The sequence below is a fragment of the Artibeus jamaicensis genome, unplaced genomic scaffold (assembly GCF_021234435.1).
Source record: "Artibeus jamaicensis isolate MK-2021 breed Jamaican fruit bat unplaced genomic scaffold, CSHL_Jam_final contig_384, whole genome shotgun sequence".
Classification (NCBI taxonomy): domain Eukaryota; kingdom Metazoa; phylum Chordata; class Mammalia; order Chiroptera; family Phyllostomidae; genus Artibeus; species Artibeus jamaicensis.
In genome coordinates this window covers 12,082,933-12,103,122 of record NW_026521810.1, presented here as the reverse complement: position 1 = coordinate 12,103,122, position 20,190 = coordinate 12,082,933, and the positions used below count along the sequence as shown (strand labels likewise).

The window sequence follows — 20,190 nt, the reverse complement described above, 5'->3', positions numbered from 1 at the left end:
GGGTGCGGTTGCTGGTGAACTGGGCAGTCCCACATTTATGGGCAGATAAACTGGGAGGAACAGCTGTGGAGTGAGATAGACCATGCAACCCAGGGTTCCAATGTAGGGAAATAAAGCCTAAAAACCTCTGGCTGTAAATCCTGTGGGGGTTGCAGCAGCAGGAGAAACAACCAGCCTCCCGGCAGAGTTTGTGTAGAGACCCACAGGGTCCGAGAACGTACACAAATACATCAACCTGGGAATCAGCACCAGAAAGACCCAATTTACTTGTGGGCGGTGGGGAAAGTGACTGAAATCCAGCTGAGAGCTGAGCAAGCAGCATGATTCTCTCATGAACCCCTCCCCCACATACAGAGCCACAATGCAGAGATGTGGATTGCCCCGCCCTGGCGAATACCTAAGGCTCTGCCCCTTACTATGTAATGGGCACACCCAGACAAAAAATACAGCCCAAATGCAAGAACAGATCAAAGCTCCAAAAATAGAACTAGACAATGAAGAGATAGCCAACCTATCAGATGCAGAGTTCAAAACACTGATAATCGGGATGCTCACAGAAATGGTTGAGGATGATTACAAAATAGAGGAAAAAGTAAAGGCTACGAAAAGTGAAATAAGGGAAAATGTACAAAGAACCAACAGTGAAGGGAAGGAAATAGGGACTCCAATTAATGATCTGGAACAGAAGGAAGAAGTAAACATTCTACTGGAACAGAATGAAGAAACAAGAATTCACAAAAATGAGGAGAGATTTGAGAACCTCCAGGACAACTTTATACATTACAACATCCAAATTATATGGATGTCAGAGGAGAAGAGAAATGGCAAGAAATGGAAAACTTATTTCAAAACATAATAAAGGAGGACTTCCCCAATCCAGCAAAGGGAATAGACTTCCAGGAAGTCCAGGAAGCTCAGAAAGTCCCAAAGAAGTTGGACCCAAGGAAGCACACACCAAGACTCATCATAATTACATTACCCAAGATTAAATATAAGGAGAGGATCTTAAAAGCAGCCAGAGAAAAGGAGATGGTTACCTACAAAGGAGTTCCCATAAGACTATCAGCTGATTTCTCAAAAGAAATCTTGCAGGCAAGAAGAGGCTGGAAAGAAGAGGCTGCAAGAAATCTTGCAGGCATGAAAGGCAAGGACCCCCATCCAAGATTATTCTACCCAGAAAAGCTTTCATTTAGAGTGGAAGGGCAGATAAAGTGCTTCCTGGATAGGGTCAAGTTAAAGGAGTTCAACATCACCAAGCCCTTATTATATGAAATGTTAAAGGGACTTACCTAAGAAAAAGAAGATCAAAGCTATGAACAGTAAAATGACAACAAACTCACAATTATCAACAACTGAACCTAAAAAAACAAAATGAAAACAAACTAAACAAGCAACTAGAATAGGAACAGAATCAGAGAAATGGAGATCACATTGAGGGTTATCAGCGGAGAGAGTGAAGGGAAAATGGAGGAAAAGGTACAGGAAATAAAAACCATAAATGGTAGGTACAAAACAGGCAGGGGGAAGGTAAGGATAATATAGGAAATGGAGAAGCCAAAGAACTTAATATATGACCCATGGACATGAACTAAGGGGGAGGGAAAGCTGGTGGGAAGGTGGGTACAGGACAGAGGGGAATAAAGGGAAGAAAAAAATGGGACAGTTGTAATAGCATAATGAATAAAATATATTTTAAGAAAAGCAACTGCCAAACTCTTTTCCAAAGTGACTCTGTTTTCCCAATAGCAACGTACCAAGGGTCTCAGGCCTCCGTATCTTTGCCAACATTTGCTGTTTGTCTTCACTATTACCATTCCAGTGTTCATGAAGTGGTGTCTCACTATATGGCTTCATTTTCATTTCCCAAATGGCTAACGATGTTGAGAATTATTGCTATTTCATTTTCTTAAGAGCATCTTTCACAGAACAATATTCTAAAATTTTGAAGAAGTCCAATTTATCCATTTATTCTTTTATGGACTGTGCCTACCTCAAGGTCATAGAGATTTTCTTCTATGCCTTCTAAAAGTTTTAGCTGTTACATTTAGATCTATAATCCATTTTTAGTTAATTTCTGTGTATTTTTTTCTTTTTGGGTGCTGGATCTCCATTGTCACAACTGCATTTCTTTAAAAGTTTTGAGTCTAACTTTGTTCTTTTTCCCAAGTATTTTTGTTATAGAAGATCCCCCTGCCCCTGACGGCTTTGTTACTCTGATTCTTTTTGTCCCCTACTGATTAAGAACTGTGGTTCTCAGTGTCAGAGCCTGGTAAAAAGGAAAGGAACTATTTATTCAAAAGTTCTACAGGTTCAGAATAATGGTGGACTATCACCATTAAATCCCAAAGTCCCTTTAAAACAGCCACAAACACAGTCCTGCCTCCCCTTGCCAAACCAGTCCATTCTGGGGTACTGTATCTTAGGAAAAGAAATAGGAAGTCCGTAGCTCAGCCAGGCTCCTGTTCTTAATCCAAAATCACGTGGCACTTGCTTGTGGTACACCAGTGGGAGTCCTGCATCCTTTTAAACCATGTGGCCAAAACCCTGTACTGCTGGTACATAGCCAACCTATCAGATGCACGGTTCAAAACACTGGTAATCAGGATGCTCACAGAAACGGTTGAGGATGGTTGCAAAATAGAGGGAAAAGTAAAGGTTATGCAAAGTGAAATAAAGGAAAATGTACAGGGAACCAACAGTGAAGGGAAGGGAATAGGGACTCAAATTAATGAGCTTCTCCTTCCCCAGCCACATGGTCAAGAGCCCTGTATGGATGCTACATCCTTCCTTTTGCTTCCTTCTAAGCTGCATGGTCAAAAAAGCCCCCTCTGTGCTCCCAAACCACATGATAAAAAGCCGCAGATGGCTACCATGCCTGGGATTAAGTCCTGGCACGGATCTCCCTCCGTAACCCCATTTCCGACTCCTCTCACACTGGCTTACACCTGCCAGTAGTCTGGCTTCTTCTGCCTTTCTCAGCTGCCGTTGTTAGTCTGGGCAAGCGTGGCCCCTTGATGTAGGAGCTGCCTCCAAATTGTTTTTGCAGGAGCCGAAAGTCCCTCCGACTCTACTGCATCACAGGTTAGAGTCACACCCACCTCTCTGGCTCCAAGTGCAGGCACAGCTTTTTAATGTTATTAATACACTGGCCAAGTTTTTCACACATGCAGAGTAGCTCTCAGTGGCCCTGCTCCACTTCCCTCATCCCCCAAGTGATAGCTGTGGCGGTTTCTCCATTTCGAAGGGACTGCAGCGCAGCAGCCTCTTACATTTTGGTTCTTTGCATTACTATATACACATTAGGGTCAGCTTCTCAATTTCTACCAAAAAACTGCAGGGATTTTTAATACAATTATGTTGAAATTACAGATCGATTTGGGAAGAATGGTCATCTTGGACATTTGGGGTGATTCAATTCATGCACATGAAGTGTCTTTCCAGTTCTTTAGAGCTTCTTTGCTTTTTGTCAGTGTTTTGTGTTTTTGGTGTACATGTCTTGCACTTCAGATGTTAGATTTGTTTTCACATATTCTATTCTTTTAGACAACATTGTGACTAGAATTTTTCTTCATTTCATATTTTGATTGTTCACAGCACAAATGCAATGAGCTTTGCCTGTTGATCTTACGTCCTATGACCTTGCTAAAATCACTGGTTACCTCTCATTTCTTTTTTCTGCGCATGGATTACTTGGGATTTTTCTACATACATAATCATCTCATCTGTGAATAAAGAAAGCTTACTACCTCTTTTCCAACCGGGGCACCTTGCTTTGTTTTCTATAATTTTACACCCTATGGGGCAGGGCTGTAGAGCTCCTGGTCTCCCGTTCTGAGGTTTGTTAGAGTCTCAGTAGCACTTGAGACTCAGCTGATCTGCTTCACCATGGCACTAATGAACTGGTGTGCAAGTCCGGGCATTCTAAGATATTCTTTAAAGGGGAGTGTGCACTGGAAGCTGTCTGTTCCCTCCTCCGGGCTGTGACTCATGACGGCAAGGCCTTGATGGCTATTGTTGGAAAACCCCAATGTCCGGAACAGAGCCTTCTGCTCTATGAAATGTTGGGAGTGGGGGAGTTGATTGTGTGTCCTCATGTGACTTGTTCCCATAGAATTTATAATTGTGCAGTCTTAATAAACCCATGAGTCAGTTTACAGTTATAGCATCCTTAAGGGGCATCTTTCAAATTTCTGTATGTGCAACCTATTCCAGTAGAAAAATTGTACACAAAAATATCCTGAAGTAGTGGTCTTTGGGTTACAGTTTCTAGAAGCAATCATTATATTTAAATACAAAAGAGCTAAGTCATTTAGACATGCTTGTTAAAGCTAAAAAGAAGGGCAGTTTTACTTCTGTTCTTAGAGCTTTAAAAGAGAGAAAATCCACATGTAGAAACACTGTTCATTACTGAAATGTTCATTAAAGAAAACAAAATTTCTGTTTTCCATTTGTCACCCAAGGTTAGTAAAATGGCTTTAGAGAAGTGAAGTTGCTGTGGTAGCTGATTTACTTTGTGGTTAAGTCATTTTCCCGTTGACTCAGCAGCTGCTCTGGCTTGCTTTTGCTGATGACCAGAAGTTACAAAGGTCAGGACTAGTCTGGCAAGAATCAATCTGGTCTCTAAGATAAGAAACTGGTGCTTGCCCTGTTTCCTCAGCAGGGAACCTCTGCTTGGTCGGGGTGGGGGGGACCTCACCCTCCCCAGAGGGCACTGACTCCCCTCAGGTCCCCAAGTCCCGTTGATGAAGCCACCACTGCTTGCCCTCACCCACATCTGGGGAGGGGCGGGCCCTGAGGCTGACAGGAACTGAACTCAGGGGGACACTGAGAGGGGGCATCTTAGGCCATCGACGTGTCCGGATCTGCCCACCTGTGAGCCCAACAGCCGTCTGAGGTGAGCAGTGGGGGCCAGTCCTCCCCGCTCCACCCCACCAACTACCCGACAGTGAGTGTCACTGGTAAAGATGGATTTTTGTTTCTTTTCCAGTCAGTTTGTATTACTTTGGAGTCAGTTGGTAACAGAATCAGGGTAAATATTTCTAATATGACAAATGGTGAGTTTGTACACCATAGGAGTGAAAATCAGAAGCCGCCGATTGGGAAAGCCTCTAAGAAGTGTAAAGTTCTCTCAGAGAGCCTGCCGACCCCTTCCTATGCAGCCACCCAAGGGTGCAGGGGGACGCGTGGCCATGTTTACAGTGCACCCATGGAAACTCAGGCTCCAGGAGAGTCAAGCAACCTGCCCTATTGCCCAAGGACTGTGCATGGGACAGGTTCCTGTCCAGCCTTTGCTGCTGGCTGTGTCCCTGCTCCTGGGACCCTGATCCTTGCTTCTTCTTCCTATTAAAAAAAGTCAGGAAAACGACGCAGGGTGTGGGGAGAGGGGCGAGAAGAGGGAAGAAAAGGAAAAAAAAGCACAAAGGACCCTCACGAGGCACAAATAGTCTCCAGGTCACGAGTGTTTCTGTATTTCTCTTGCCTTGTTCACCGACCTCCCTGGCCCCATCCAAGCCTGGCTGAAGACAAAGACCCAGCTTGTTTCTCTGTTTTCTCTCCCCCATTGTTGGCCCATAAGAGCCACTTACAAAAGTACTTCGAGTTTACACAAAAGAGAACTTGAAAGGCTATTTTTAGTTCATGCTCAGAAGACAGTATCCGAGTTTGCTAGACTGGAGCCCCTGAACGTCCATTCTTTCAAAACTTTCAGACATTCAAACATGGCTGAGAGGACACTGGGGTTGCCAAGTTCTGTGAGATTTCCAGTGTCTGAATGATGGAGATCCTGCTCGTTTTCCTCATGGGAAAAGCAAGTGGGTTGTGAGGGGGCTGCTCCTCACACCCTGGGTAACCCGGGCCCCAGTGCATGACTGCAGGTGGACGAAGGGCCTTTCTGTTGGCTGAGGTATCAGGAAAAGCCAGAAGCCACTGCTGTCTCCTTGGCAGACTCAGTCCAGGGGTCCCAGCCCTCCTCAGGCCACGCAGCACACACGGAGCAAATGGAGCAGGGTCTGGGGCACCACAGGGATCTGATGAACTATTCATTATATACTTGTTGACATTAGATAACTAAAAGTGGAACTATAGAACAGAGTACAGTAAGCCCTCACTTAACAGCCTCGATAGGTCCTTGCAAACTGTGGTTTAAGCAAAGTGACATATGATGAAACCATCTTTACCAGAACTTTACCAGCTAAATAAGAACGAAGTTCCTACATCTTACAAACTTCTAAATAGAAGACCCAAAACACTCTCAGTATTATGCATTGAAATAAATGGGAGCTCTGCATACATTTTAGAGAGATGAATAAAAACATCTAAGATGATGATTTTCCAGCCCTCTGATTCCAGTGGCTGGACGCTCGCTCCCCCAGCCCCGCAGGGCCACTCACACCCACACTTACTCCGCCCAGGACAGTGAGGCCCCTGGACTGGCTTCGCACGCATATCCCTGCAATGTGGTCCCTGGAGAAAACCTGCACAGACCCAGGAGACAGTGCCAACTCCATGCAGACAGCGACCCTGGCCCCAAACCAATTTTTTCTTCTCATTAATGTTACAATGAAGTGATGTTATTCAAGGACCTGCTGTATATTAGACAGTTAATGTGAAATTTATATAAAGCTTCCAAATAAGTTTTTTAAAATTTGTTCACAGACATGAACACACCTTTTACATTTGGTTTGTGTGTTTTTGCTTGAACCAACCAGTCAGCTCCTGATCACTTTACTGACGAGCTATTCACATTCTTCACAGTCACCGTCAGCAAGAAACTTTGCTCAATAGCATAAAAATGTTCGTTTTTTAAAACAATTGTTCAAAAATGTGTAAGTAGAAATAATTATCCTTTTCTTTCACTGATAAAATGTGGTGCTGGCATTTCTCATAGCAGCGCAGCTTCTTTTCCTGCCCTCAGAACTCTCTAGTGCGGGGCATTTCACGGTAATGGGGGGGGGGGGGGCTGCTTACCCTCGGGGCTGGCAGTCAGGACCAGGATCCACGCTGGGAAGGCCACAGCCCTGGGCCTGGTGCAGACACTGATCCTCACAGGCTGTGGTGGCCTGCGTGAGGCTACTCACAAGTGGACAACAGGCCTGAGGATGGCAGTAGTCCTGGCCCAGCCGTGCCACCCCGAGGGCTGAGCAGTTAACTGACCTCATCAGGCTACTGTTCTTGTGAGCAGAGTAAGGTAGCCTCCGCCTGCCTCAGTTGGCCCATCTGTGAAGTAGAGATAATAGTACCTGGTAGGGCTGTTGGGAGGACTGAGTGAGAGCTGGCACATAGTAAGAGCCATCTATGTTTATTAATTACATTAAAAAGGCTTGCCCCTGGCTGAGTATCTCAGTTGGTTAAAGCATGGTCCTGAAACACCAAGGCTGTAGACTTGATCTGCAGTCAGGGCACACTCTAGAATCAACAAATGAATGCATCAATAAATGAAACAATAAATTGATGTTTCTCTCTCTCTCCCCTCCCCCATAAAAATTAATAAATTAAAAAACTGGAAAAAAAAGGTGGAGAGGCCCTGGAGCAGACCCTGAAATCCCATGCTTAGAACCAGCCAGAAGCAGATGGTTTGGCATTTTCACTCCTCCCTCCTCTAGGTGTGGGCCACCACAGACCACTCGACCCTGGCAGCCTCACTTTGTGGCCCACACACGATGACGGCACTGGCACCATGATCATGATGCACAGATTCACAGGTTCCTGAGAAGAGCTTGGAACGTCACAGGAGCTCAGAAACAAGGCCGCTGTGAGGAGGACCCGGGCAGGGAGGCCGCACCTGCCGCACCTGCCGCCCAAGCAGAAAAGCCCTTCACTGTCCGACGCTCTTCTACAATTCATCTGAACTCCTCCCATTCATGCTGCATTTTTCAACCCTCTCATATTTTCCGTTCTTCACCTTTGGTCTCTTCGGGATGTTTTTTTCTAATCTTTAAAGAACATCCAAGAATGGCCGGAGCAAGTGCTTCGAGGGTCAGGCACCAAGGGAATGAATTCCTTTGCAAGGACACGAGGCTGCCGGCGACCTGCTTTGTCCAAGCCAACCAGGCACGACACACCCTTCCTCATTGGTATTTTATTAGAGTTGTATCAAAGAATTAATCAGTTATGAAACTTTAAATGTCAAAAGTCATTCTTATCAAACATGATTCACAGAAGAATATCAGATTTTTCTTAAGACCAGAAGCAATGCCAAATGTGGCATTTCATTTTACAAATATTTTTACATTTAATAGTAAGAAAAAAAATAAAGAACTTTAAAAAAACAACTTTGTGCAAATGTTAATATCAAGGAGCAGCTCTAGAGATGAAGCTGTTAAAGCTTAAATTTTAAAGTCTGCAGGATAAGTGACATAAAATAAGTCATCTCTTATTAAAATATATCTATATCTCTTTCCACCATATACATACATATTTTTCTCTTGAAATAAATATTGTGTATTTTTAGTGATGACACACTGAACAACAATCTGGCGCTTTCGTCCCGTGGCGTTTACTTGGAAAGGGAGACAGACACCAGAAACTTCGGGCGAACGAGGATCTCAAAGGCAGAGGAAGCTCCCTGGTTTGGGACTGTGTCGGATCTCCTTACACAAGGGCTTCTGAGTCTTCGAAGGAGTCGTCTGCAAACAGAAGTTCATCCGGCAGTGGGCTGCCCGAGGGCAGCGTGCTGCACTGGGACCAGGAGACCCCGTTCCTTACGGGCTTGTCCTCCAGGAAAACACCGCTCGTGCCTGCTGTCCCTGTTGCTGAGGCGGCAGAAGCCAGGTCTTCCCAGTTCTCACCGCCCGCGTTTAGAATGTACCTTCCCTCGTGAGGTCCGTTCTCATGTACCTGTGCTGTGACCACGCTGACAGCAGTGCGGGACGCGCAGGCGGCGATGATGGAGTCCGGGTCGATGTCCATGTCCAGCTGCGCAAGCGCGGGGCCCTCTGCCGGGCCCTCGCCGCTCTCTGGAAACTGGGTGTTGATGTAAATGACCTCGGCTTTGTCCTGCGCTTCCGGCAAACTTTCCACGAGCTTTTCTAGCTGCAGCCTCAGAATGGAAAAGGTGGGCCGGTCCAGGGGCTCTGCTCTCCAACAAGAGTGCATGATCCCATACCTACAAGAAAACACGAGTTACCTGAGTAACCTCAGCACTGAGCCCTGAGTGCAATCCACCCTGCTTCCACCTAGTCTTGGGTTTTATTGCAGTTTAATCTACACTAAGTTTACTTTTTACTGAAATTACTGAAGTTCTCCTTGTGCCATAATATTTGGTCAGTTTGTATTAATGCTCCATGGCTGTGTGATAGTTCTCCCGTTCTCCAGGATTATAGGACATACTATGGCCTAGGGACCAAATCCCACTCATGGTCTGTTTTGTGAATAAAGTTTTACTGGAATACAGGTACATTGATTTGTTTCTGTGTGGCTTCTTCTACTGCAAAGGCAGAGTTAAGTAGTTGCAACAGAGACCATACGGACTCGAAATCAAACTTGTTGACTGCTTGGCCCTTTATAGAAAAAGTGCGCTGCCCCCTGTCCTGCACCATCCGACTGGGCTCGTCAGCAGGAGAGCTGAGTAAGAAGGGCCTGGGGTGGGTGAAGGAGCGTGTGCCTCACTGAGCGGGCGTCTTGTGGGCGCTGCTACACTTAATCTTTCAACAGTCCTTGTTACGATGCAGTGAAAAGGAGAGTGGGCTCAGCGAAGCTACAGAACGTGCCATGGCTGTGTGGGCAGCAGGGGGCAGTGCGGGACCCGGCCTCCCACCGCCAGGGCTCATGATGCCCCCGCTGTGCTCTGCAGGGAAGACTCCCTTCAGGGGGGCGTCCTCACTCCCTGTGACACTAAGAATTACAGTGAAGGGACACTGACAGGAGCACAGCTAAACAGGGAGCTGACTGAACTAGGGAGACTGAGTCCTACCACCACTTCATTTGGATTCTTTTCTGGTTTGAGAAAATTGCTATTCGTGCTGCTGGGTAAGGAAATGACCCAAATGTTAACCATCTGACACATGTAGAAGATTGCTGCTACCTTGTGAACATAAATATGAAATTCCAATATTCACATGTAATCACATCCTGTAGGACTTTGGCTGATTCTACTAACATTCACACTCGTACAGGTAGATCTCATTCATGCAGACACATGACAATCAATAGCTGCACGTCTTACTTTTCAGCTTCTATCGACCAAGCATGAGCTTCTGGAAGGGGGTGGTCTGCAGTGCTGTGCCTGTGAGCACAGGACACGGAGCTACCAAATGGCCGGCGCGCGTCCCCGACAAGGCTCAGCTGTCTGGCTCTCCCTTTCACCTTCATGAGACAGATGCTGAGACTTGGCAAACAGCTTCTGTTTCCATGTTTGAGGTTTTTATAGTATAAATGGATTTGCATGGTTTCCTTGATTTCTACAGAGGCTTGACTATTTGCAGTCTGAGATGAGCTTGGGGGAAATTCTGTTCTTAGAGACACTTCCTTTTTATTAGGCCACAAAGGCACTTACTTAATTTACCTTCATTTATTCTAGGTTTTAGGAGAAAGTGTTTACATAATCCAGCAATTTTCAACTGTGTGCTACAAGAATTTTTAAAACATGCAGTACCTGACTATTTAGTCAACGGTACTGACCTCTTTTCTCTCAGATTGTCAAATAAAAAAATGACAACAGTCAACACAATAATAACCATCTGAGGTGAATGAATCAAAATGATGCCCATTTAGTTTTGTAAGATTGGCAAAAATATATTTTTGGAGGGCCACCAAATTTTAGTAATTACTTTGTGTGCCATGAGATGAAAAAGGCTGAAAATCACTGATATAATCTAGATTCTTCTTTATGTGACACGGTAGCAATGTCACCTTCAAAGTTCTTTCCCTCTCAACCCTTTATGGAAGACGTAACGACGTACGCATGACCTGCAACACGGCAGCGCGTGCGCCGCTGCACGGGCCACTCCCATGGTGGTGGGCCCAGGAGGGTGGCGGCAGGGCCGTCCCTGGTCGGTAAGGGGAGTGATTTCAGTTTCAGATACAGAAAAAACCAAAGTTTGGCACATGCCTTTGTAAATGGTCATGTTTGTTTTTCTATTGCGACTTTTATAAAAGATACAATCACAGAGGTTGCTGGGGCTGGGGGCGCGGAGGGTGGGGGTTACTGAGTCACGGGGGACAGAGCTTCAGTTTCCTAAGATGAAGGAGTTCTGGAGCCGACGGTGGTGATGGCTGCGCAGCAAGGCGAACGTGCCTGCGCTACTGAACTGTGCATCTGAAAATGGTTAGGATGGTAAACAATAGTTTTTTTTAAAAAGGAGTTGAAAACATGTAACCATACAAATCTACAAAATGTACGGACTTTTGCATTTACCCATATTTGTCAGGCACCTGCTTTTCCCCGGCTCTGAGGGTGGCCACGTGTGTCACATGTGCTCAGAGGAGTGCCATCTGAGAGGCCAGCATCCCGTTTGCAGCATGGTCTGTCTAGTGCTATGCAGGGTCTGAGCTCCGACAGCTGGCACAGGGCAACCCCCGCTGCTCCGCTTCTCGGGGCCTGAGATGCCACAGGTGGCAGCGGAGGGACTGATCAGTAAGTGCAGGAGGGTTTCTGAGAAGGGGAAGGTGGGTGTGAGCTGCATGATGTCAACGTGCCACCATTTCCTCACACATGGTGAGGGAGTGGAAGCAGACGGCGCCAGGCCCCGCCAGCCTGGGCTTCTCTGACTCGGTGATATTACTGGTAGGACTGGAGGGCGGGGCACTCTGAAGGATATCTGCTGGTTAATGGGACCCGGTGGGATAAAGAAAGACCGAGGCTGCTCCCGAGTGTCACTGGAGGGTGATGGAAGTGAGCACCAATGCGTGAAACCACAGGGGTCAGTGGGCGGGGATGTCTGCGGATGATAGCAGGGAGGCCACGGGCTCAGCTGAGAAAATGCCCTACAGAGATGGCGAGGATGTCGTGCAGAGGGGCCTCTCGGGCCAGGGGAGAAGACCTGCAGCCTGCTCAGTTGGAGGTGGGTGACACCCTGAGAAGAGGCAGCCCCAGAGGGCAGGACAGAGGAGCAGGGCACGAAGTGCACCCTGTCACACCGTGGCACTTCTCAGAGCTGGCTTCAAAAACACCGAGGGGCAAGGCCCACAGGTGTCCACTCGTCCCAGCTAAGGCTAGACAGCAAACGAAGGTGAGAAGCTCAGAAGTACGACTCATTTTTAAAAGAAAACGCCCCAGATATGGAAAGAGAGGCCCCTTTGTTGGCCAGCGTGCAGGTGGGACGGGGGACCCAAGAAAGAGGCCTGGTTCAAGCCTGGGGTACAGGGCCGGCGGGAAGGGGCGGCTGGGGACCACAGGGCCACCTGACCCTCCTGACCATGTGGCAGGTGCCGACTCTGCGGCTCTCACCTAAACGCTCCCCCGGAAAACTGAGTCGGCGTTCTTCATCTGGCTCTGCGAGGCACCGAGAAACCACAGTGTGACACGGCTCAGACCTCGTTAAAACCTCAGATAATCGCTGCGAATACCAACTGCTTGTAGCGCAAAACAAGCCAAGAAACAGCCACAAGACTCTTCATTCAGCATTGTTTGGGCAAAGCAGCTTCCCCCTTTTCAGAAGAAACATCTCATTCACGTGGCCCTTTCAAAAACCACCATGAAACCCCAGATCTAACTTAATTAGGATTTCAGAATGTTTGTAAAGGGCTTAATGTTTTTTCTTTCTGTCATTAACATTGTAGTTTACAACCTCAGTAACAACAGCCACCGCGGCCAGGCAGGCCGAGGCCCTGGCCAACGAAGTTCCCTTCCGGGAATTTCCATGCTCATGTGCGTTGTCCATGTGCATGTATTAAAATGTGATTTTATCCTGTTCAAAATAAGATAAAAATAAAGTTTCCTTCTGTGTGGGTTGGACGAGGTCCGGGAGGCCTGCGTGCCACCTAGCCTAGCCCTCCCCTGTGTGAGGCAGCAGGGCCAGAGTGGGGTGCGTGTGCGACAGTTGATGGGAGGTCCCACACGTGCCCCCCCGGCACTTCCAAGCCTGAGCCCAGCAGGCCTAAAGTCCTGAAATCTTGCGGAATATGGAGAAAATGTCTGTAACCCCTGTTATGTGGGGAAGACACTCAACACTAGGAAGTGTCACATCACAAGCTGGAGGCAATGCCACCAGCAATTATTTTAAGAAGGTCAGCAAGGGGTTTGGGAAGATGGGCCTGTAATGATGTTGTTACCAATCAGCACCACGTGTGACACGCACTCTGTGCCTCCCATAGGCTGAGCACACCCACACAGTTCTTTGACCCTCTCAACACCTCTGATGAATGTGCGACTAGCCTATAGGGAACCATTCCACATGGCGTGGGAATATAGCCCAGCTCCCAGCTCCCACTCGGAAAAGCCAGTGGGGAGTGAGGTCCAGCATACAGGAGCCAGGCCCACAGATAGGTTCTCCTGTGGGGAACCAGGCCTGCATTGTATCTAGGCTGCTATGAGACTTGCTTTTGCTAAAACTCCCTCACCCTGAATTGAGGCAGAAAATGTTTACTGCCTATCTCTGAAGTAACTTCCTAAAATCTGAGCTAAACCTCCCAAGTATGGAGCATAACCAGTTCAACCAATTTTCCCCTTGATCTGCAACATCCTTTTCTTTGAAGTAATTAGCAACATTCTTTCCTTTGTTATTTGTAAAAGGTAATCACCTAAAGTAAACCTGTGCATAGTAAATGAGGACCATCCTCATCTACTCAGGGCCCTCTCTCAGTCAGAGAGCGGTCATGCTGTCCCCTTTTCTCCAAAGGACTTCTGTAGCCCATGTGAATTTGTTCATTGCGGCCACAACACATGGATCCTGCTGGCCAGGGTCTGCATCACTACACTGTACCTATGTCTAACAATGAGGCACAGAGAGGTCAAGTCAGCTTCAAGGCCTCCCCGGTGGGTAGCTGGAGGCAGCACCTGGCCCCTGTGCCTTGTGAGCCCAAGTCTGTCCCTGCACCGCCCACCCTAGAGAGAAGGGGCCTGTCGGGAATGGGCTGTGCACTGGGCCTGCACACCCAGAACCGAGGCTCTCACACCGGGCTGAGAACCTGGTCTCCCACAGAGTGTTTTAAGACATGCGCTTCTGGGCTCACTTTGTTCCAGCAAACTCTCAGTGCCCAGGCACAGAGCTTAAGGAATCGCACCACGAGGACTTCTTTCTCGTGATTCTGACGGCCAGCCTGACCTCAGACCTCAGAGCCATGGGTTTAGGTTTCTAAACTTCCTGAGTACGGACATTATGGCAATGTGTTTGTTTGGAATGCTGCACACTCAGGGAGAGAAGCACAACGGCAGCTCAAGAGGGCAAACAGTCATTCAGGTTCCCGTGTGCGGCAAGTCACCCCATTCATCCGGGCGCATTTCCTAGAGGTGCCTGCAGACCTGTGGGATGCGCCGGTTCACCGCACAAGTGCATGCACCTCCTGTCACAACAGGAGAGGCTTTGGCCTGGATGTGCCACCTCTGCACACATGCCTGGCTGAAAGCGGCCCCGCTCCCTACGGCTGGGTGTCCCCAGGTCTTCGAAGACCCACTGGCGGGCCCATGCAGGTGCCTGGTGACATGGAGAAGCTCACTCACAGTTCGTCCAGGCAGTCCTCCGGCTGCTTCAGCCTGTGGCCATGGAGGAGGTAGTCGTATATCTCATGGTTCTGGATCCCGGGATAGGGCGTCATCCCCCGAGTTGCAATTTCCCACATGGTCACACCAAATGCCCACTGAGAACAAAGCAACGAGAAGTTCAGATGTGAGTCCTTTCAGAAAGGCTGAATGGACTTTTTCATTTGGAAAGGTCATTTCCGAAAGCCCTGATGACCGCGCACAAAGCTGACAATTGTGCCTGAGAGGCTGCTCTCCCAACACGGAGGTAACGTGGGGTTGGAGCGTCACAGCCCTTGTTTTCTGCTAAGGCCGCTCTGGGAGCTCTGGCACAGTAGAGAGGGTCTGTTGAGTGCTTTCGTTCCTCGCCTCTGGGTGAGGGGCAACCACACAGCACCGTTCCTACAGCATTTCGGTCCCGCAGAGCCACTGCATGAACTTGTTGAATTTAACATGAATATCTTAGTTGTGGGCAATAAGTCACTGTATAGTAGCAAATGAAAATGGGAATACATTAAGGGCCCATGTAAAGACAGATCTTTTGAATGTCAGGGGACATCACCAGAATCAAGGACTCCATCCGAATGAGTATCTAGCAATAAAAATGAGAGACGTGAGCATGCTTCCAACACTCAGTTTATCAGAGTGAAATATTTGGCAACACCAGCTACGTCACTTCATTCAGTGTGGTTCACCTCTGAAACTCAAGGTCCTGAATCAAAATTCTGTACCTACCACGTCAGTTTTACTGGTGTAGACTCGGTCCGCGAGGCTCTCTATTGCAATCCACTTCACGGGCATCTTAGCGATGCGGCCTTGGCGGTAGTAATCGCCACTGTAAATCTTCTTAGAGAGGCCAAAGTCCGCGACACACACAGTCATGTCATCTCGCAACCTACAGAGAGGGAATTCAAGTCCTCAGACACGTCACAGGCAAAGCTTTAAAAGCACAGGCCTGTGACACACACAGCTGAGAACAGGCACGCTAAGTGGCACAAAGACACAGACCCACCAGCCCGGAAGGGTCCTGCTTAAGGACCAATGGCAGAGCAAGCAAGGGGGAGCGGGGGAGAGGTGGCCCCGTGCCCTTCTGGTCTATGTGGGGATCTGGACCAGCAAGGCCACCCATGCACAAGGATGGAGACGCCCAGAGGGAGGAGAGGAGCTGCACGGGACGAGCAGAAGGAGCCCAGCTCAAATCCAAGCCTTCAGTGACTCGAGTGCCCCAGTGGCCTTCCTGCCTCACATTTGGAAGTGGCACTGGCTCTGTGGACCCAGGGAGCCCCCTGGCAGCTTGGGGAAAGTGGGAATGTACAGTCCGTAAGAGGGGGACCCTGGGCTCCCTGCAAACATGGCCAGGTGGTACTTGAGGAGTTACTTGGGAAATTAAAGACATACAATCACATTTATAGCCCAACTTGTTAAAACACATCCTATACAAGAAGGAGAAGGAAGAGAAGAAATGAGTGGTATGGAGGGAGGGTGGTGACTGTCCCTGTTTTCCCAACACTGACTTTTAAAGCTGGACGCCCCATGTCCTGGGAGAACTCTTAGTTCGGGGCACCCTATCTGGGAGGAAAAACATGCAGAAAATATTAAGGGGAAAAAAGATTTTCACAGGTCTCCCTCCATTGTAGAAAAACGATTTAAATAAAGAAAAACAAGACCCTCCAAAAATGAGGGGAAAGTGTTTGAGGCCGGTCAGGAGGCGGGCAGACCTCACTGCCACGGCTTCAACCAAGAAGAGCGAATAAAAGCAACACATTTCAGGAACATCCCCTCTCCTCGGAGCAGCAAATTAAAATCAAGACACAGCTATTCCTTTGGAGATTCACAGCAGACAGCAGCTCTGCTGGGGCAGGGCGAGCTCCCAGCTCTCACGCACGCCCTTGTCGTGCCGGTCGGCATGTCCACAGAACAGCGCGTCTTCACAAGGCAGCACCACGAGAACTCAGGGACAGGCCTTCATGAATGTCACCACTGACTGCAACAGCGACAGGCCACCCCCTGCGTCCCTGCCACGAATTCCAACACGGTGAGGTCCAACCCCCAGGACGCAGCAGGACCCTTACATGCAGTTTCGAGCAGCTAAGTCTCGATGAAGAAAATTCCTGTTGCTCAGATACTCCATCCCCTGGGCGATGTCCACCATGAACTTCACCAGTGTCTGCACAGGAATGTACTGGCGGATGGAGCAAGAAAGATTAGTTTTTATTTTTTTTAATTTTTATTTTTCTTTTGAGAAAAACTTGCACGTTATCTCTGCCTGGGGGAAAACAATGTTTTTACGTCTTAAATATGTGGCTGTGAAACACGGAAACAAACCTTTCATTTCTGGATCACTAACAGCACAACTACGGTTTTAAAAAGGAATGAAAAAACAGGAAGACAAAAAACAAACACTAAAACTGCACGGCAGACATCACATTTTTTTCTCCCCCCACATTTAAGTGTACTGACAGTGAAGAACGTTTGTTCCCAAGTTATGCGATCCAGTGGGATCCTCTGTGTCCGGAGTGGCCGTGGACCAACCACGCACGCCACACGGAGAGTGGACCCAAGGATGGTCTGTCTTCATGGAGGGGGAATTTGTGCAGGCGGGGGAGGATTCTAATGTCTTGAGGCAAAAAGTCGCCATTAAAGGAGCTCTTTCCAACTGTGCACCCACATCTGCTATCACTTTACTTTAAAATGTTTTCAAAAGTACTTTTCTATGTGAGAGAAATCAGGATGGTCTTTGCTCCTTACCATGGCAATTTTCATTTTTGCTCCCCTGGGACCCTCCTGTAAGTTTCAGCAGCCTAGTGTTCCCGCCACGTGGTAAAAGCACGCTAGGCTGCTGTGTTAGCAACCTCCCAGGTTGGAACTGATTCTGAGGGTCACGACAGAAGAAGCCCTCTCTCGCCCTGACTGGTGTGGCTCCGTGGCCTGGGCGTCACCCTGCAAATCTTAAGGTCGCTGGTTTGCTTCCTGGTCAGGGCGTATATATGCCTGGGTTGTGGGTCTGGTCCCCGGTGGGAGCTCGAACAAGAGGCAGCTGATCAGTATTTCTCTCGCACATCAGTGTTTCTCTCCCTCTCTCTCCCCCTTGCTTCCCCTCTAAAAATAAATAAATAAAATCTTAACAAGAAGCAGGTCTCTCTGCAGTGATGCACGTGTGAGCGCAGCCAGAGCCTGAGAGAGAAGGGTTTGCAGGCTCCTGGCAACCACAAACGTGTCCATCCATGACATCCTTTCCTCTGGGCAGCAGGAGTCCTCTGAGTGGCAGAAACAAAGCCACTGGAGCCGCGTAAACATTTCAATGGTCCCTGTTTCCCAGCGAAGACCTGTGTCAGTCACCCGTGGTCTTTACAACCGAACGCTTTCCTTATCCTTCACCTCGACATGATGAGATTGTTAAAACAAGTACACAGGTCAGGAAGGAAAGCCGTGTGCCTGTGTTCTGTGTATTTGGGGCTCTAAGTTCCTGGGGGTTAACTTCCAGAGAAAGATTTGGGTACCAAGAAATATCAAATCTGCTCCCATTCATGAAGGTATCATGAATATCAGGAACTACTCATTTGCGTATTTTTCTTGGCACAACAATTTTATTCTTGCAAACTGTGACCACAAGTCATTTAAAAGACAATTGCGTGGCAGAACTAATAAATGAGTCCAACAAGGCTGCAGGACACTAGATTGATATACAAAGATCAACTGTACTTCTAGACACTAGCAATGAACAATCTGAAAATGAAGTCAAGAAATAATTGTATCTGCATAGAAATGAAAAATAAAATATTTAGGAATAAATTTAACCAAAGAATTGCAAAACTTATACTTTGACAACTACAAAATACAAGAAACTAAGGATCATCTAAGCAAATGAAATGACAGCCTGTGTTCGTGGACCGGAGACAAGGGCAGAAAAGCACTGAGGCCCAGCTGCAGGGACACGTTACGCAACTGAGACCTCGTCCTGGGCCACACTAGCAGGAACGGATGCTATTTATTCCCCCCAAATGGATGGAACCAATAGCAAAGAAAGTCTGAATAAAAGGTTGATTTTCCAGTTTCTCTGGAAAATCTCTGTTTTCTCTACAACTTCCAGATTTATTTATAACTATAAAAGTATTAAAATATGGAAATATATTCCCTTTTCATGTTAATAAGACATGGGAGTTAATTTCCGACACTGGAGATATACTTGTATTTTTGCAAAAGAAACTATTCATTAGTCAGTGAAACGCTGTGTGCTTGTTTCTCGTTACTTTGTTCAAAAGGATGTGAGAGACAGCAGCACATCCAGCTGGCACAGACAAGCTGCCTCTGAGATCGTGTGGAAGGGCAACACAACTGGAACAGCTGGAACAATTCTGGAAAGTAGAATGAATCTGGGGGAATCTCACTATGCGATCTTAAGAATTACCATAAAGCTTCAGCAACCCCCACGGGGATTCTGCAGACAGAGGGGCTCAGGATGAAGAGAGAGACGGGCGGGGTGAGTTCACCCTCCCAGTCTCTGACCCACAGCTCAGGGCACCTGCCCTCTGAAAACTGAGTTGGGCCCGGCACCCAGCGACTTCAGGGTGAACAAGTGAAAAAGAGGTGACTTCAAAAGAAGCAGGCCACGCTGATAGCGCTCTGATAGACTGCGCTCCCAGCTGCCCCTCCCCCCACAAACGGGAATGACAGGACCTGGGAGCAGGCCCGCTGTGAGGGTGGACACCCCATTTCAAACTCCGGGGTGTACAGTGGGCACCAAACAAAGGCCAAAGTCCTCGCCTTCCCTCCTTTATTTTCCGGGTTGGACTCTGAGGTTGTCCAGGCCTTGTCTCGGCTGAGACATGCCCAGAGGCCATGCGCCTGGTAGTGAATTACCTTTGATCCCACCTCCAGTCGGGAGTAAAGTAAATAGGTGTGCAGGTCCCCGTATTTCATAAAGGGTAAAATCACCATGGGCTTTGGGGTGCCTTGAGAGCCCGTTTCTATACAAACACCTGAAATTAAGAGCAGAGTTAGTTACAAAGAGCCCTTGTCAGCAGCGGCCAGAGAAACCACGGCAGTAGCGCGGGCCAAATTGAAACCACGTGCTGCCCAGTGAACAGCAAAGAAACAGTACGTGCTCATACTCACACGCCGCGTTCCAGAATCTGGAACACGCACTGAGTCCATATCTTGGTGTTTTTTATCTTTCAGATTAGTGCCAATCTTTGCAAGAGAGCTCTCAAAAATTAAGGTGTAACAAGTATGGCTGCCTAGAAACCTGGGTTCTCTTTGTACTGAGTCCAAGTGAGGGGCAGTGACTGACTGCATTAGAGTTCAGGAGCAAACCAGTTCCTCGTGTGAGTTAAATACTTAATTGCATGAAGACGTGCACTGAAACCAAATGCTTAAAACGATGAAAAATACTTTGAGGGCCATTAGACAAAATCCACTCTCAAGTTTTAACGGTTCTACAGAGGGAAAGCTGCAACCTGTTTACTGTGGAATTCCAGACCTAGAGCCTGTCTGTCACCTGATACCAGGCTTGCAAAGCCGGTCTGGCACATTTTGGTGCAATTACAAAGCATGATTGTTCTCGGTCTGCTGAAGTC

At 47.7% G+C, this 20,190-nt stretch overlaps 1 protein-coding gene across 2 annotated transcripts in view; it reads right to left on the bottom strand.

The window, feature by feature from the left end:
- Window positions 1-7,773: 7,773 nt before the first annotated feature.
- The window catches only part of MERTK (MER proto-oncogene, tyrosine kinase), a 91,428-nt gene continuing 79,011 nt past the window's right edge, over window positions 7,774-20,190 (bottom strand). The window contains exons 15-19 of one of the 2 annotated variants that reach the window (XM_053664564.1): window positions 19,475-19,593; window positions 16,687-16,796; window positions 15,350-15,509; window positions 14,597-14,733; window positions 7,774-9,103 (exon numbers count right to left, since the gene is read on the bottom strand). In XM_053664564.1, the coding sequence (XP_053520539.1) occupies window positions 8,590-9,103; window positions 14,597-14,733; window positions 15,350-15,509; window positions 16,687-16,796; window positions 19,475-19,593 (1,040 nt within the window). In that variant the 3' untranslated portion in view covers window positions 7,774-8,589. The remainder of the gene's footprint in view (window positions 9,104-14,596; window positions 14,734-15,349; window positions 15,510-16,686; window positions 16,797-19,474; window positions 19,594-20,190) is intronic. The other variant, XM_053664565.1, reaches the window with a different exon arrangement.